The 18,926-nt window shown below is 44.3% G+C and overlaps 1 protein-coding gene across 1 annotated transcript in view; it reads left to right on the forward strand.

The window, feature by feature from the left end:
- The window catches only part of HECW1 (HECT, C2 and WW domain containing E3 ubiquitin protein ligase 1), a 203,775-nt gene that overhangs the window by 120,139 nt on the left and 64,710 nt on the right, over window positions 1–18,926 (forward strand). The window contains exons 6-8 of the mRNA XM_081881787.1: window positions 101–270; window positions 17,419–17,561; window positions 18,159–18,259. Of these exons, the coding sequence (XP_081737913.1) occupies window positions 101–270; window positions 17,419–17,561; window positions 18,159–18,259 (414 nt within the window). The remainder of the gene's footprint in view (window positions 1–100; window positions 271–17,418; window positions 17,562–18,158; window positions 18,260–18,926) is intronic.

An 18,926-nucleotide genomic window follows, 5' to 3' on the forward strand; every position in this document is an offset into this window, starting at 1 on the left:
CTCAAGATTAAAATTAGATAACATTTTTCAAAGAGGTTACAAAGGGGGGGAAGCTAAAAATTATTAATGATTGAAGTGGATCCCACTCAACTTTCTGCAGATTTTCAAGCCTTTGGTCTGAAGAAAGGCATGTTCTTCAATCCAGACCCTTACCTAAAGATTTCAATCCAACCTGGAAAGCACAGCATCTTCCCAGCTCTTCCTCACCATGGACAGGAGAAGAGATCCAAGATCATGTGTAACACGGTCAATCCCATCTGGCAAGGAGAGGTAAGCCATTAGCTTTTTTGAAAAATGAAATAAAGCTGCTATGCCCTTGGAGCAAATGTACAAATTTAGCAAAGGTGCAGACATTTTATAAAAGCTTAGAAGAACAGAGAGGATGTTTGAAGAGAGCCTTTTCTCACAGGTACAATGTAATCTCCACACACGCCCTGCCACCTCTGTGTCCCCAACGTCTGCAAGTGCCTAAATGAAAAGGTGCAGGGTTTAAGCTTACCTGAAGTCATCGCTTCTGACTTGAGAACCTCCCCTAGGAAGTGGATGCTCCTTGGAATGACTTACAGAGGAAGGGGAAAGCACCATGCATGGGCTCTCAGCCACACTGTGCACCTTCTGCCTGAGCTCTGATAGTCAATGAAATTTTGAAGCTGTGCCCTGGGAAGCCTAGGCTCACATTAAGTCCTGCTTCAAGCAGTGTCCATCAGAAGAAAAGGGTGTATAAAAATAGAAAAGGTGTAAAATATTGAGAGGAAATGAGAGTGAAAGAGTATGTGAATCTAAGAATCATGGAATCATAAAATCATAAAATCATAAAATCGTAGAATTGTAGAGTTGGAATGGACCCTGACGGTGATCTAGTCCAACCCCTCAATGCAGGAATCTCAACAAGATCATACATGACAGAAGGAGAGGCCACCACCTTCTGAGGGAGTCCCTTCCACTGTTGAATGTCTCTTACTGTCAGAAAGTTCTTGTTTAATCGGAATCTCCTTTCTTGTAACATCAAGCCGTTGGTTTGGGTCCTACCGTCTGACGGATGTGTACAAGAGAGAACAAAAAAGATACAGAGAATAAAGAATGGGGAGGGGCTGGGGGGAGGTGGCTGCAATCTTGGGGAAGCAGAAAACTGAATCCATCAAGCCAGGGGCTTGCCACCAGGCTTACTCTCTAAGTTGGGCTGCTGGAACTTAGATGAGTAACTTGTATGATTTGATATATCCTCCTTGTCCAAATCATCATTTAATGGTTTGCACTTGAAATGCAAATTTCCTTAAATTTCAGCCACAACAGTGTAATTTGCTACTAAGACAAATGCTACTTTAGTCCTTTGGTAGACATTGTACTACAAAACTGTTATTTGTAGGGTTGGTAATTATTAAATAAAGGCACAGCTTGGCATTACAAGAACGTAATTAGAGGGTGGTTGGATGCCATTGTTAGGTGCCAGAAAGTCTTCACAGTGTTACTGGAAAAGAAGAGAACAAGCAGCGTGAGGGTACAAGAAATTTAGCAAGGAAATGAAAATGTATTTGTATCATTGAAAACTTTTAAATTAGCAACTGCTATATTTGGATGGCATCAGAATCCAAGCCCAGAGATTCTGCTGGAGGAGGGTTGCTTTCAAAGTCAGTTTGCATAGGAAGGGCCCACCAAAGGTAGAAACTGTGTTAGCTACTGAATGAAATTGTTGCAGTAGGTTGAACACAGAGAATATTAAGGACCTACTGAAGTTTCACTTCACTTTGTGGTTTGCACTAAACAAGATATAACACTTTTTTTGATAAATTTATTGGATTCGATCCAGACCTACAGCGCAGTCCAAACCTAGCTTCTGTTAGAGTGAGAGAGTTTTGATTTGGCAAAACATGGCTTTCCTGGCTGAACTGGGGCTATGCTGGCATAAACCACTGACTCCAGCTGAGCTGGCGATACACTGGCTTAAGTCCCTTCACCCTGCCTCAGTTGGTGAAACTTACGCCAGCAGAAGGAAAGGGGAGGGCTTCAGAGTGTGGCAGGGGCAAGATGGGGAAAGGAGAGACAGCTATTCCAAACCAGCTTGGTCATGTGACCTTGGGTCCAGTCTCCAAAACTAAGACCCATTCATTTGCCATCTCAGCTATCAGTAGCCCCTTCCACTTTCTGAACAGAGTTTGGAATAGAAGTAGCTTACAGTAATGTACATTGTGCAGGCCTACATTACACTGTCTCCCTATAGCTAGGTTTGATTGAAATCAGTGGGACAAGTCGGCTAAGTCTGGATCCAACCTGAACATTTATGGGCAAAATGAGACAATTTGTAAAAGGAAAAGATTTCCAGAAAGTCTCCCTCTTGCTTGCCTTTTTTGTAGCTGCTTATATTCTCAATCTGGATCCTCTGGGAGTTGGTTTGTTTGTTTTTACTACCACTGGGTTTTTATCATGGTGATCACAGTGGATCAGGGACCACAAAGGCAACAGGATGGCATCATATTAGCACACAGTGAATCCAACTGTGCTCTGAATGATACTGTAAAGCCAAATCAGAGAGAGAGCAGTGCCTCTGCCTTCACTTTGAATGAACATTTTCACATCATTTCACAAGATTCACTGACATGAAGGCAGAGGGAATTGCTTTTGGCAGGACACAAAATACAGCATTTCACTGAATGTGTTCTGGTTTAAGCTCAGTTCTCACTGTATTTAAATGTTCAGTTTGCTGACGTCTTGTGGCTGAGCAGCAATCTGCAAATGCCTGAAGGTTTTTCCATTAGTGAGCAACTTCATTCTGCGTACAATTGAGAATTTTCTCTCAGAAACACGGCGCTGTGCAACAAGCTGGTTGGCTTTAAACAGTATGGAAACCAGGTCACCATTATGACTGCACAGCTCAATTTCTTTTAAACTGAAAGGCCAGTTAACTGACAAGCTCTGATTTCCCCAGAACTCGTTGCCTACGCAAGAAGTATTCTATATAATGTTGTAAACAAGAGCAGTGTAGTCAGATATGCATATTTAACTATGTTTAACTTGCTATAAAACAGAAAGTTGTACTTTTAATATATGTGTTTATATGTCAACTTCTTCAACACATAATTTTGGCTGGAGACAGATCATTGTCATTATGTTTAATTGCATGCTATTTTTCCACAAATGAACAACAGTAACTATTAGCAATTCAAAACAATGTATTTGAAACAATCAGTAATGTCAGTAAGCAAAACGATAATGTCAGTAAGAGAATGGGAAATGGTTTGAGAGAGACTTCAGTTATAGTGTGCATATATATATTTCCTTTGCCCAGGGTTGGCCCTGATCAAACTGTTCGATGCAGGGCAGGCTCCACCCAGGCAGAGGAGGAAAGACTGGCCTTTTCCTTCAGCTACGTGAAGGAGGCCCACTTGGTCTCTCCTAGCACAAGGTTCTGAGATGTGAGGAGGCAGCATTTGTGGGCATGTGACAAGCATTTAAGCCCTGCCAGATGGTGGAGGCAGAAAACAATTTCTGCAGTGCCTCCATTTTTATCGAAAATTTCATTGCAGAGGTGAAATTGGGATGGATATGATATCATATGATATGTATTTATTTATACACTGCCTTTTTCCTTGACAGAGACTCAAGGCAGCTTCCTATAGAGGAATAATTTAAAAACAATTAAACATTAATAGAACTAAAACTATCTTTAGCTATCTAGCTATATCTATCATCTATATTAAAACAAAATAAAAAAATTCCTTCCAGTAGCACCTTAAAGACCAACTGAGTTAGTTCTAGGTATGAGCTTTCGTGTGCATGCACACTTCTTTAATCTATATTAAAAATATACAGAGAATTAGTAAAAACAACACAGCACAAGCCCTTTCATCAGAAGCAGTCAGTTCCCTGTTGGAACAAGGTCTTCACCTGCTGGTGGAAGAACAACAAGGAGGGAGCCAGTCTGGCTTCTCTGGAGAGGGAGTCCCAGAGTCTGGGAGCAGCCACCACTGAGAAGACCCTCTCGCGCATCCCCATCAAGCAGGCCTGTGAGAGTGGCAGGACCAAGAAAAGGGCATTCTCTGAAGATTTCAGAGTCTGGGCAAGTTGGTAAGAGGGAGTATGGTCTTTCAGATAGCTTGGACCTAAGCCGTATAGGGCTTTATAGGTCATAACCAGCACATAATATGCAGTGATCCCTCTTCCAAATTGCCTTTAGCACTCTCTCTCTCTCTCTCTCTCTCTCTCTCTCTCTCTCTCAACAAAAGCTGCCTATTTCTGGCTTCTGGCTTCTTCCCTCTTTGAGTTGGGCAAGCATAATTCAAGACACAGTGTCCAAACATACATTATTAATAAAGATGCATACTGCAGGGATTTCACAACCATCTGCACAATAAATAGAGATTCAAATATATACAAATAGTACCTATATTTAACTAGCACCAATGATGAACAACATGAAAGTTTTTCAAAGATACACAGAATTCCAAAATTACAAGGAATACTTTGAACTATGAGAGAATGGTAAGAAGTTTGCTTCAGCAATAAGTCCTCATTGTTCTTCAGGAAAAGTTCTTTGCCAATACACCCATAAAGAAGTCATGATACTGTGGTGCCAAAAAAAGGTGGGGGGGGGTTAAGTTTTTTCAAATATAACAAAAGATCTGTAGAACAGCCTAATAAACAGAACTAGCTAAACCAAGACAGTCCAGGCAGGGAAGTTCCTTAATGAGGGAGGGATTAGTCTCCCTCCCCACTCCTGGGCACTTTTGCAGGTGCCACCTGTGGCCCTGCAGCAGAGGCTTGGAAGGAATTCTTATCTTGTCATATATTAAATAAGAACTTGCCAAACGGTACAGGAGTAATGCTGAGCAACAAGAAAGGGGATCTGTGTCAAAATGAAGTTATAAGAATGCCAACTGAGGCAAGGGCTGTTTAAGCAGAAACAGTGACATCAGCTGCAGCCACCCTGCAGTGCAGAAAATCCAAGCCTAAATAAGGACTTCACAGGGGCAAACATACAAACAAAACCAGAATAATATTAAGTGGCAAATTAAATTGTAATGATAGTATGCAACCTGTATTGTGCCCCAGGCCTGATGCCTGATGCCAGAAGGAGGAGGACCACTGGCAGAGGAAGCGGAGGAGTGCAGGGGGAGCACACCGCCTCCAGCAGAACCATCCCAGTGGGGTGCCATTGTGGCTGCCCCCCCCCCGCCTATGCTGGGCGCCACACACCCCGCCTGCTCTCCGCCCGCCCCCTGCCCCCGGTGCTGGAGCATGAAGCTCGGCCACTGAGGAGGACTCCCATGTTGAAAGTGATGGTGTAGGATTGGAGGTGGGGGGGAATCTTCCCTTTAACGTCCCTACATTTGCTGTACTGCAAAGGAAGAACGGAGAAGGTTGTAGGTATGGAAGGTTCCCCTTTCCTATCACACACAAACACAAATATAGCTGCCAGAGAAGGCCCCAATCCAGGGAAATAGGCACTTACGCCTGGAGTAAGAGAAAGAACAGGTCCCAGACAACCAGCAGACACTGTCTGTAGCAAGGTTCTGTACAGCTGAAACTTCCACAGAAACTAGGCCATACCATGTGCTCAAAGGTTTCTGCCTTGGTCTTTAAAGAGCAAATGCACATAGTTCTCCCCTCCTTCACCCGAAAAATGAATGAAGAGTTTGGAAAGGAGCCAATTTGTAAAACCTGCCTTCCTCCTCTCTCCAAATAGCTAATTGGCCACCACCAGCTCCATCCCGGGGTCAAACCAACAAGGGGTTTGGCAAATTCACCCTCACGTGTGGGTAGGAGTGGTATTATTAGAACACTGTTCTTCCTAGGGAACTTGTATGACAGGTACAATTCTTCAGTCTTCTTGAGAAAGTGGTTTCATTCTGAAAGTAAAAACACACTGCAATTTGTTTCTGCACCACCCCACATTGTGTCTATTTGAAAAAAGATGAAAACAGACATAGATGGTCCTGGCAATGGATGTTGGGAAGGGTATATCCTCACCTGCACAATGATGTTGTGAGTGGGTGTATACCAAGATTACAGGGATGCGGGTGGCACTGTGGTCTAAAGCACTGAGCCTCTTGGGCTTGCCAGTCAGAAGGTCAGTGGTTCGATTTCCCGTGACAGGGTGAGCTCCCGTTGCTTTGTCCCAGCTCCTGCCAACCTAGCAGTTCAAAAGCACGTCAAAGTGCAAGTAGATAAATAGGTACCACTGTGGTGGGAAGGTAAGCAGCATTTTTGTGTGCTCTGGTTTCCATCACGGTGTTCTGTTACGCCAGAAGCGGTTTAGTCCTGCTGGCCACATGACCCAAAAAGCTGTCTGTGGACAAATGCTGGCTCCCTCGGCCTTAAAGTGCCGCAACCCCATATTCACCTTTGACTGGACTTAAACCATCCAGGGGTCCTTTACCTTTTACCAAGATCACCATCACCACTTCCTTCTTCATTCACCTGGGTCACCTGCAGGGAGGAAAGGACATGGATAATCTGATCAAGGGAAGGGTTTTAAACTGCATATCAAATATGCAAAATCAGTTGTTGCCAGCAGAATCAAGAACTGATCTAGATTGAAAGCAACATATTGAGAATGAACGTGAATAATTTTGGATTGAGAAAAGCTACATTTGTTTGTGCTGCAAACGGGCCACAAAATGTGGCCACGCCACAAAATTGTTACTGGTGAGCTATAGTGGTAGTTCATAATAGAGATTTTGCGTGTATTTAAGAAACCTTTGTCAGCGCCTGTTGGATTCTGGGTTTTCTATGCCTTCAAAAGATCTAGAAGCTTACCCCAGTCAAGCTGGCTAAGATCTATCATCTGCCTGACAATAAATGTTGGAAATGTAAAGAGTCTGAAGGAACCTTTTATCACCTTTGGTGGACCTGCCCAAAGATTAAGGCCTACTGGGAAATGATCTATAATGAAATTAAGAAAGTCCTTAAGTGGACATTTCCTAAGAAACCAGAGGCCTTTCTCTTGGGTATGGTGGGCCAATTGGTATCAAAGAAGGATAGGACTTTTTTTATGTACGCCACTACAGCAGCAAGAATACTACTAGCAAAGTATTGGAAGTTGCAAGAACTACCCACTCTGGAAGAATGGCAAACGAAGGTGATTGAATATATGGGACTGGCAGAGATGACCGGCAGAATCCGTGACCAGAGGAAGGAGGCGGTGGAGGAGGACTGGAAGAAATTTAAAGTGTATCTTGAGAATTGTTGTCAAATTAAGGACTGAAAAGATGTCGAGGGGTAAGAAATAAAGATTTACAGCTGTAAACTATAAACCATAGGGAAGAAGTTTTAAGGAGGTGATATGTAAAAATTGACTGAAGGGTTGCTAGAGAGAATTGTGAAATAAGGGTGCAGAACAGGAGAGGTATGGGGAAGTCTTCAAGTTTGTATGATTTGTGTTTTTTCTTTTTTTTATGTTGTATTGTTATTTTTTCTTGTTATGTTTATGTTGTTATGTTTATGTTGTGAAAACTTAATAAAAATTATTATTAAAAAAAAAAAAAAAAGATCTAGAAGCTTGTGTGGTTTGTAAAAAATGGCAACTAAAGATTATAAGAATGTCAAGCAGAACTGCTAAAATGTTGTTACAGATTACAGAATGACTTCTTCAGATAATGACAGCCATTCTTATTTTCTTTAGTAACTATATTAGATTCCCTGAGCTGGCTTCTGTTACTCAATTTATTTCCTTCTCATTGAGTTTTATACCTTTGGGGAATGGGCCCATGGGAGCGTCAAAAATTGGCTGGTGCATCTAGTGTGCTTAAGTTTAAGGTCCTATCTATTACATGAGATGCACCGCGAGGGCCTGAAAAATTATTCTTTGTTGAAGGGCAGCTGAGCATTTTATACTGCCCAGATTTTGATGTCTCTGTGTACCATCGGGTAATCTGTATAGTTGCACTTGACCACTCTTGATTTCCTTCCTGTTTTGTCAACAGCCATTCCATTATGCTCCTGAGGCAGAAGGGGGTGTGTGTGCATGGTCCTTTGAAGGTTGGATGCAAGTTTAGAATTGAGCATGTGGAAATAAAATGTGTGTTCAGTGAAAAGTATAGTAAATTGGTAGTGGGTCCCCTCTTCAGGCATGGGTATATGTAGGTGCCTGGTAATCCAGCCTCTGACACTGACCCATGGGTCTGGGTCTGAATGGGAAAATGATAAAATAAGCATCAACTTTAAATAAATAATAATAATAATAATAACAAATATGTTTGCTGTGAAACTTGCAATCTTCTCTTGCAGCAGTCAGGGGAAATAAGGCTTCCAGAAATCTATATCTAACTTTTCTTACAGGATTTTGTTCATCAGGACCTCATTAAGCAATGTTTGGCTACAAATAGCTGTATAAAATTACAAAAGCCACCCTTTTATAATCAGTTGTACATGAAGAACTATTGTTTGCAGGGCTGAAGCTTCTAAATATTCAATGCTATTTAATCCTTAGTTTTAGTAGCCTCCAATATCTGTTTAAGCCAGAAAATACCCATTTGTTGCAATGCTTTATTTTATATCAGCCCTTACCACAGTGGTGAATGGATGTTGCTAGCCTTAAATACCTTTACTGTCAATAGCTTCCAGTGTAGCATTTAATCTTTGAAATAATAACAACTGTAAAGGAGTTGCTTAGAGGAATGGGAGACCCTTTATTTAGTGAAGAAGCATTGCCATCACGCTGAAAGTGACTATAAATAAAGCAAGCAAATAGCTGTTAGACAAGCTTTTAAAAGGGCAAGATTTTCAGGAGTCTCTGAACAAGCTGAAACAGGTTTTGCAAAAAAAGAAAAATAGGGTCACAATTATGGGAACGATCTGGGCTTTTTGGCACTACTGTGCCCATGGAGGGGTTGACCATAGAACCCCAGTGGGTTCCTGTCATTCTTTAAGGCACACAGGCATGGGCAACAGTGAACAAGGGAAAGTCAATGTACATGTGTCCTGCGAAGATATAACCTCCCCTCTCTTCCCCAGAGCCCTATTCCTCAAGTTACTGCTGTTCCAGGATGGAGTAACTTCCAAACTAGGAACCATGACTATCAAATGCACAGAGGAGGGTGAGGTGCTCTAGTTGGTGGCTTCTGCACCTCCAGCAAACAAGAACCTAATTCCAAATCCAGGGATGCAAAGGAGTGGTGGGAGGCATCAGCTGGGAAACCCCCAAGGGAACCCCCAAAGGAAGAAGGCTCACAGCCAGGGATTGGTGGTGGGGTGACAATGAGCGGTCAGAGGGAGAAGAGGGATCAATCTGGGAGGAGGTGTGTCAGAAGCTGAAGAGGTAACAGAGTTTTGTGAGCAGGAAGAGGCTGGGGCAGAGAGCAGTCCAGAATCAGAGGTGGAAGCGGGAGGGTGCACTGGCATAACTAGTGGGCATGGGAGATGCAGACCACTCAGGGTGGCACGGGGCAGCACAGCGAGACGGGCGATGAAAGACCCAGCTATACCACTGAGTGGGCAGGGAAGGGATGGTGCCAGAAAGTGAGTGGGGGCAGAGATAAGTTACGGAGAGAAGTGTGTGTGAGAGTGTGTAGTCTTAATTGGTGGAAAGGTATTTGAACACTGGGCCATATTGAAATTTGGGGGTGGGGCAAAATCCCTAGCTGTCAAGAGACAGCAGTGAGTCAGGCTGTTGAGGAAGCCAGGCTGTCTCCCCCTTCTGCAGCAACCAGCTTCCCTCCCCGCTTGTCCCCCAGAACCCAAATAGGTATGAAGAGGGTGGAGCAGAGACAGGCAAGACAAAGTAGCCTCAGATTGCTTGGGAAGGAACCAGGGGCGGGGAGACTTAGAAGCTGTGGGAAGGTGGGGACCTTCAGTCCTTGCAACTGTCTCAGTGGACCAAGATCTACTGCGAAGAGTTGCTGTGCTCACTAGGCCTAAGCTGTTTTGCTTCTTTGGATAAAGAGTTACCGTATTTTTCCCTCTATAACACGCAGATTTTTTCTCCTAAAAAGGAAGGGGAAATGTCTGTGTGTGTTATTCAGCGAATGTGTGGTCCCTGGAGCCAAAGGGGGCGAGGGGAGGCAAAAAAAAGCAGGCAAAAATCAAATTGCGCTTCTCCTAGAAGGGAAAGCTGAAAAGAGGAAGCGGCTGCTTTCCTGCATTCTGCCTCAGGGTCTTACTGCCCACCCTCCTCCGTTATCTTGCTGTGTTTGCTCAAACGGAACAAAGAGCAGGGAAAGCCCCTCCCCTCCAGGCAAGCCGAGGGGAAAGCAGAGTGAAAACATGCAGGAGGGAGAGAGAGAGAGAGAGCGCGAGCTGGCTGGCTTGGGTGGGTAGGTGAGGGAAAACTTTTGCCTTCCTTTCCTCCCTCCCGCATTCTTAGCCAGCTGCTTCTCTGCACACCCCTCTCGTGCTCCTTGTCCCTTCTGTGTTTTTCCTTCCCTCCCCACTTAAAATGTGGTTAAAAAGCATGGATCCACATGGATCCTCAGGATCTTTGCATTGGGTCACCCCAAATTCACCATCAGATCACATAGCATGTCCATGGCTACAGCCTGCCCCCCCCCAAATCACGCACCCACTGTTGCCTGGGGCTGCAATGGTGCAAAAATGTGGTTAAAAAGCATGGATCTACATGGATCCTCAGGATCTTTGCATTCGGTCACCCCAAATTCACCATCAGATCACATAGCATGTCCATGGCTACAGCCTGCCCCCCCCCCAAATCACGCACCCACTGTTGCCTGGGGCTGCAATGGTGCAAAAACGTGGTTACAAAACATGGATCCACATGGATCCTCAGGATCTTTGCATTGGGTCAGCCCAAATTCACCATCAGAGCACATAGCATGTCCATGGCTACAGCCTGCCCCCCAAAAATCACACACCCACTGTTGCCTGGGGCTGCAATGGTGCAAAAACGTGGTTACAAAGCATGGATCCACAGGGATTCTCAGGATTTTTGCATTGGGTAACCCCAAATTCACCATCAGATCACATGTCTGTGGCCACAGCATGAAGCACAAAAATGATATATCCACTGTTTCATTCAGAATGTTTTTTCCCTTGTTTTCCTCCTCTAAAAACGATGTGCGTGTTATGGTGAGGTGCGTGTTATAGAGCGAAAAATACGGTAACTTCACTGACACCTTGTGAGTTGTTGCTGACCTACTCCCAACATCTGCCCTGACTCCTGCAGACACCAACCAAGTGCCCCCCCCAAAAAACCAGGGCCAGGGAGCCAAGCACCTCCCAGTCAGCAGGGCCTTCTCAGTGGTGCATGGAGTGGCCCCTAGGGAGAACCACTTGCCTATAGCTGAGTTATCCATATAAGGCAGGGTGGAGAAACTCAGGCCTGAGAGCCAGAAGCATAGCTGCCAGCGTTTCCCTTTTTTAAAGAATCATAGAATCATAGAGTTGGAAGAGACCACAAGGGCCATCGAGTCCAACCCCCTGCCAAGCAGGAAACACCATCAGAGTACTCCTGACATATGGTCGTCAAGCCTCTGCTTAAAGACCTCCAAAGAAGGAGACTCCACCACACTCCTTGGCAGCAAATTCCACTGTCGAACAGCTCTCACTGTCAGGAAGTTCCTCCTAATGTTTAGGTGGAATCTTTTTTCTTGTAGTTTGGAACCATTGCTCCGTGTCCGCTTCTCTGGAGCAGCAGAAAACAACCTTTCTCCCTCCTCTATGTGACATCCTTTTATATATTTGAACATGGCTATCATATCACCCCTTAACCTCCTCTTCTCCAGGCTAAACATGCCCAGCTCCCTTAGCCATTCCTCATAAGGCATCATTTCCAGGCCTTTGACCATTTTGGTTGCCCTCCTCTGGACACGTTCCAGTTTGTCAGTGTCCTTCTTGAACTGTGGTGCCCAGAACTGGACACAGTACTCCAGGTGAGGTCTGACCAGAGCAGAATACAGTGGCACTATTACTTCCCTTGATCTAGATGCTATACTCCTATTGATGCAGCCCAGAATTGCATTGGCTTTTTTAGTTGCCGCGTCACACTGTTGGCTCATGTCAAGTTTGTGGTCAACCAAGACTCCTAGATCCTTTTCACATGTACTGCTCTCAAGCCAGGTGTCACCCATCTTGTATTTGTGCCTCTCATTTTTTTTGCCCAAGTGCAATACTTTACATTTCTCCCTGTTAAAATTCATCTTGTTTGTTTTGGCCCAGTTCTCTAATCTGTCAAGGTCGTTTTGAAGTGTGATCCTGTCCTCTGGGGTGTTAGCCACCCCTCCCAGTTTGGTGTCATCTGCAAATTTGATCAGGATCAGAATTAAAAGAGAAATTCCCTTATTCTGAATAGGATTCCTCGCAAGAAAAGGGAAAAGTTGACAGCTATGGGCAGAAGCAACCCTGCATGCCTCTCTAGCTGCCCACCACAGGACTCTTCCTAGGCCATGCCCCCTCCCCAGGCACTGAGCACACCCTCCTTGAGTGTTTTTGCCTTGCTAGTGACAGCCCTTAGGATATTTGAAGATGTCTATCATATCTCCTTTCAGTCTCCTCTTTCCCAGGCTAAACATACCCAGCTCCTTCAATCATTCATGGCTTGGTTTCCAGACCCTGGATCATCTTTGTTGCCTTCCTTTGCACATGTTCCAGCTTGCCAGCATCCTTCTTAAATTGTGGCACCCAGAACTGGACACAGTACTCTACGTGGGGGTCTGACCAAGGCAAAATAGAGCAATACTATTACTTCCCTTGATCGGGACACTATACTTCTGTTGATGCAGCCTAGAATAGCATTAGCTTTTTTTGCTGCTGCATCACACTGTTGACTCATGTTAAGCTTGTGGTCAACTAAGACCTCCAAGATCCTTTTCAGATGTATTGTTAGTAAGCCAGGTGTCCTCCATCTTATATTTGTGCAGCTGGTTCTTCCTGCCTAAATGCAAAACTTTACATTTGTCCCTACTGAAATTCATTTTGTTAGCTTGGACCCAGTTTTCAAATTGTTCAAGGTCATTTTTAATTCTGATTCTGTCTTCTGCAGCATTAACTACCCCTCACAATTTGCTGTCATCTGCGAATTTGATGAGCATCCCCTAAATTCTGTAATTTCCATGCTGCACTTGCAGGTAAATTTACATCAGTCACAACAGTATTGAGCAGGAGATCAAGAGTCAGTTGTTTCTTTTATTAGCAAGTGCTGTAACTATAAATAGACCACTCAAGCTAGATTTAGCTCCCAGCACAAGCATCTTGGACAGCGAACCAAGTATCCCCCCCCCCCCCGTCTTTTTCTTTCACTCTTAGCTTTTCTCTCACCGTGAGCACACACCTGCATGCAAAGGCATTTGACATCTCTTCTAAGAAAACTGAAGGTGACATGAGTGTTGTATTGCTGTAGTATTGAAAGTAGGCCAGGTCAGGTGAGGACAGCAAGCTGAACAGTTACAAGTTCCCCATTTTCCTCTGCTCATCATGTTTCCATTAACTCCCCAGAAATAAGAACTGAGTGATTTCTTCATTCCTGAAATCAGCTGGAATAAACAGGGAGCAGAACTCGTGCACTTCGCTGCATGTTGGCTTGGGCATCAGTTTTACCTCCTCCCCCATCATTCAGCAAACACTCAGAAACAGCCATTAACTTTTGGAAACAACACTAACATCTCTGAGCTCAGAGGGGGATCTTTTTTAAGTGAAATCACAATAAAGAATTTGATTTTGTTATTGGATTTCTTAAACTGGGACTGTAGAAAGTGTCTAAAAATGGAAATAGAATGTCTTGAAAGGAATGGGGAACAGATAGTGTTGCTCACAATTAAATTTAAAATATTTTTAAAACCCTAGTCAGGACTGGCTGGGTGCAGAAGAGTGTTGGCAGGCACTAGCTGGGAAACGCCAAGAGAAGGCTCTGAGCCAGGGGGGTGGTAGTGGGACAACAAAGAGTGGTCAGAGGGCGAAGAGGGAGCAAACCTGGTGATGGTGTCAGAAGCTGAAGAGGCAACAGGGTTTAGGGAGCAGGAAGAGGCTGTGGGCCGTCTGGAGTCAGAGGTGGGGGGGCAGGAATTGGGTTGAACAACCATTCTTGGGATGCAGAGATTACATGCTTTAAATGTGTGGTGTGTGCACAGCCTGTTGCTTTAGTCAGCAAGGCTGTTCTTGAATATTCCACATAATTTAATGTTACATTTCTCTTTTAGTTTTGTCTCTGGAAGTACTTGAGTGTATATGCGACATAACTATGAGGCCTTTAAGGTTATATCTCAACAGCTTTAGCATAAATCCTGGTCATTTGTGAAGTGATTTCACCAGTAGTTTTTGAGCTGTATACTTCTGTTCTCTAGTCTACTGTCTGGAGAATAGGATGGCCCCTAAAAATACATCTTGGTCATTCCTGTGCTAGGCTATTCACATCCTACCATTCATGCATGCGAAGTTTAGAACCAGCTCTTTCAAACATCAATCACTTAGGATGATTAGTTTAAGGAGCTGAGATCCAAATTAAAAGGATGCTGCAACCTGAATAATTGAAAAGGCACAAGCAAGGAAATGGAAGAATTATAATCTAATGCTAGCTTCATGAAGTCAGGTCCCCCCCCCCCCCGCCCCCATAATCATGCACACACAAGCACACAGCAAGCTCTTAGTATGAATTATTCATTGCAACATGCCTCTGTGCGCTCGAGGGTACCATATAATTCTTAATTGGTTTTTTTATATAAAAAGAATTTCATGGATATGCAGCCTAACTGCTACAGGGAGAAAAACTGGCTATTTGATCTGAATTGCCAAATAATAGGCAAACAAAAGAAGCAAGGTGTATTTTAGCATGTGGCGATAACTAGCTATTTACATTAGCTGATTGCAGCAGAAAAGTGAATGAGAGCCCCAAAACCTAGAGATGCATTAGCTGCTCTGGTTGGAATCAAAGGACTGGATTTCTGAGTTAATTAGGATGCAACAAAATAGGGTCCCTGGTAATATGGGGCAGGTAGGACATTTGCAGAGCAGTATTGGTGGGTGAGAGATGCTTCATCTTTTCTGCAGCCACTAGTTCTTTCCTGCAGATCTGTCCTTGACATTTTAATACAGATCTGGCTCCCTAGTTGGAAGAAACCTGGCATGGGATGGATGGGGGTAGAATAGGTGTCAGGGGTATTTGTAGGTGAGAGTAGGCAGGTGCATGAAAGGCTGAGGACCTCTGTTCCTCCCCATTATTCTCTCCTGCACAGGCTGTGATCATGCCATGAGGCAAACTTGTATTTGGGAAATGTGTGTTTACCAGCAAGCTATACAATCCTTTCTTTCCATGGTAAAGGGCAATGGATTTGGATGTGGTCAGTATGAGGGGCTGATGCTGCAAGCAGGAAAAGAAATTGAGCCTCAGACTTTTCTTGGATTGAATTTGCTATGCTGTTGTGCATGGAGTCAGTTTTTCCAATGAATTTAATAAATGGACCTGAATTTTCAGAGTAACTAATGGTTTAGGCTTTTTCTTTTTATTTTGAAGTGACCAACATGGCCAGAGGTGCCACCTTGGGCCAAAGATTTGGAGAGACATTGTAGCATCATGCACACATGTGATGCACGCCAGGGACGTCACATGTGTGGGACGCAGCATCAGGAGGAGGCACATTATTGGGAAGAGGCCTTGCCCAGCTTCAATGACTGTGGCTCCTCCTCTCGTGCTCAGGAGGAGCTTGCCTTTGATGCCTCACTGTGCTCAGCTCAGTGATTCAGCCTCCTCTGCCCCCTCAATATTGGGGGGCTAAGCCCCCTGCTAAGGAATACAGTGGTACCTCTGGTTACATACTTAATTCGTTCCAGAGATCCGTTCTTAACCTGAAGCACCACTTTAGCTAATGGGGCTTCCCGCTGCCGCCACGCTGCCGCTGCGCGATTTCTGTTCTCATCCTGAAGCAAAGTTCTTAACCCGAGGTACTATTTCTGGGTTAGCAGAGTCTGTAACCTGAAGCGTATGTAACCTGAAGCGTATGTAACCCGAGGTACCACTGTACTGAATAAGCTGATGACGCCTCCACCTGCTAGATGTGGTATACCTAAACATGGTACACTCATTGGACTGGATTTCTAACACTCCCACCCCAAAAGGTGTTGCTTCTCAGTTCCCAGTGCCTGTATGGTTTTTAGTCTCCTACCACAGTCTTTGTCCAGTTGATAGGCCAGTGTTAATTAGAAAATACATCAGATGGTTGCTCCATCATGCTTATGTCATTAATGTTGGGAGCATTAATCAATATCCTTGAGAGTATGACTGCATGGACAGCAAAACAAGAGGGACTGTGTTATGGACCAGTTTGATGCGGAGGAATGGTGAGAGGAACCAGCTAGGAAACCACCAAGGGAAGAAGGCCCAGAGCGCGGGGAGTGGTGGTGGGTAGTCAGAGGGAGAAGACAGGGAAGTGGAGGTGTTGGAAGCTGAAGAGGTAACAGGGCTTAGTGAGCTGGGAGAGTCTGTGGCTGAGAGATATCTAGAATCAGAGGCAGAAGCTGAAGCAGGAGGGTGGGAGGAGAGAGGCCAAGAGACACAGATGAGTCAGGCAGGCGTCTCCCATTTCTGCTACGACAAGCTCCCCTCCCCTCTTGTCTCTTGGAACCAGAAGAGGCAAGAAACAGGTGAAGTAGCAACAGGCTGCATGCAGATGCAGTTTCTGATTGCTTGGGGAAAGCCCTGGAGAAGAAGGGACATAGACAGCTGTGGGAAGGTGGGGCCTTTCAGTCTTAGCAACTGATTTTCATGGAATAAGACCACCAAGGATGAGCTGCTGTGTTCATTAGGCTTGACAGTCAACCAAGTCTGTGGAGATTGTGTTTTTGCTCAAAATAAGAGAGTTAAATCTAACTTGGGACTGGATTGTTTTATTGCCTGCTCGCTCTTTGACACACTGGTACTCTATGCTGGTGAGTACTGTATTCTTCCAACTGACACCTCCACATGGCTGCTGTGATTCGGTATCTTGCCTCCATGGTTTACATAACCAGCCCCACACAGAAGTACAAGGTGTCACAAATGGTAGGAAGCCTAACTCAGCCTAACTCAATACCACCTTCAGGGTTCCAGTCATGGATCTCTCTCAGCCTTGCCTGCAGATTCCAGAATTAGACTTGGTTCCTTTTACATGCCAAGTGTTGCCACAGAGTTCTGGCCTTTCTCAGAGGTACCGCCATGTGGGTTGTGGCCTGCCTAAAACAGTTCCTGATCATTCCTGGGGCACTTGTATGTGGGCAACATATATATGATCTGGCCTTAATTGTAACTATGAACTACAGCTTGTTTCCACAACAAGGATGCAAATCTGAAACACTTTGTGTGAGGCAGTGACCTCAAGCCTCTGCTTTTCAGACTTTTGGGAAATGTTCAATTGGATGTTGTGGTCTGTTTTCATAGTTTCTCCTGGGATTTATTAGATTGCTGGATGTAGATAACTAGATATATGTGCCCCAGGAATAGTTGGGTCAGAACCTAACACAGCCCACCTCTAAGCTGTCTACTGTTTCTTGTGTTTTCTTTTGTAGCTCTTCAGCTTTGTCTCCCTGCCCACTGATGTCCTGGAAATAGAGGTGAAGGACAAGTTTGCAAAGAGTCGGCCGATCATTAAGCGCTTCTTGGGGAAGCTTTCCATGCCAGTGCAACGGCTCCTGGAGAAACATGCCATTGGGTAACCCTCTGAGCACGGCTCTCTGCTCTTTAAGTGTTGATGAAAAGGAGAGCAGCTATTGCTTTATGTCATAAAAAACATTGTGCTATTTTTGCTTTTGGAAAGCAGTTGCTCTACTTATGTATGCAGGTGCTTTTACTTTAGGCTGGCCTATGGCTGTAATAAAGATTTGACTTGACTATATTAATGACCATTTATTGTCTGGGTTGCGATGTATTTTTTTAAAAAAAAAAAAAACACCAGAATATATAATGCTGAAAATTTTGTTGTGGATGACGATGATGATTTATTAAATTTATATGCTGCCCTTCATCCAAGGGGGTTTACAGTATAAAAACACAAAAATACATAACCTGGGGCCAAAGTAGAAATTATTTAAGGTGCATGTAATCATTTAACGTGCCTGTTTTTTGTGGGGGGTGGGGAGGTATTGAGCTAGGTTTTACTTAGAGTAAACCCATTGAAATTAATGAACATGAATAAGTTAAGTTCATAAATAATGCATATTATAAATAAATAAATAATACAAGTTAATTGTAGTGAATGAAAGTGCTGCAGTAATAAAATTCTTCTAAGCATGGCCTTGTTTTCTTACAGTGACAGGGTTGTCAGCTACACTTTGGGACGAAGGCTGCCAACAGACCATGTCAGTGGCCAGCTACAGTTTCGATTTGAGATAACTTCTTCAATCCACCCAGGTATTCTTCCACAGTGTTGCTTTCTGTATTGCTTGACTTAACATATGCCTAGTTCAGAAAGTTACCTAAACCATTGTTCAGATGATTGGGAAGGAACCATGATAGGCTTACCTCTCTTTCTTCCCATTCATACACAAAAGAAGAAGAGAAAAAGCTTCTGTCTTCACTTAGAACAAACCACAGTTCCTCATTATTCATAGCTCAGGGAACTGTGGTTTGTTCTAATCAGAAGCTAACAAACCATGATCTGAAACCATGGCTTGAGCCTGGTTTGTGGTAGCTAACTTTGGTTGAAATAAGCTACAGTAACCTGAGTTTGTATGCAATGGGGAACTGTGGCTACCATTCTTTCATGCTTCTGGTGTGTTAGGGACTGGCAGGATGCTGACAAGTGTGCACCCGGGGCAGGAGGGCTGGAGTTGGACTCAAGAAACGGGAGCAGTGATTTGTGGGGAACTGTACCAGCCAGGAGGCAAGAGTCGGAGGCAAGGGAAGCTTCAGAGCTGGAGGGTGGAGCACAGGGTGGATCAGAAGAAGAGGAGGAAGAGGCAGGTCAGGCAAGTGAAGGTCCAGGTGCTTCCTCACCCTCTCCTGCACCACTGTCTCCCAGAACCAGGAGGGGATTGAAGAAGAAAGAGCAGAGGCAGCTTCCACACAGGCGTAGTCT

The sequence above is a fragment of the Podarcis erhardii genome (assembly GCF_964252035.2).
Source record: "Podarcis erhardii genome assembly, chromosome: 12".
NCBI classification, from domain to species: Eukaryota; Metazoa; Chordata; class Lepidosauria; order Squamata; family Lacertidae; genus Podarcis; species Podarcis erhardii.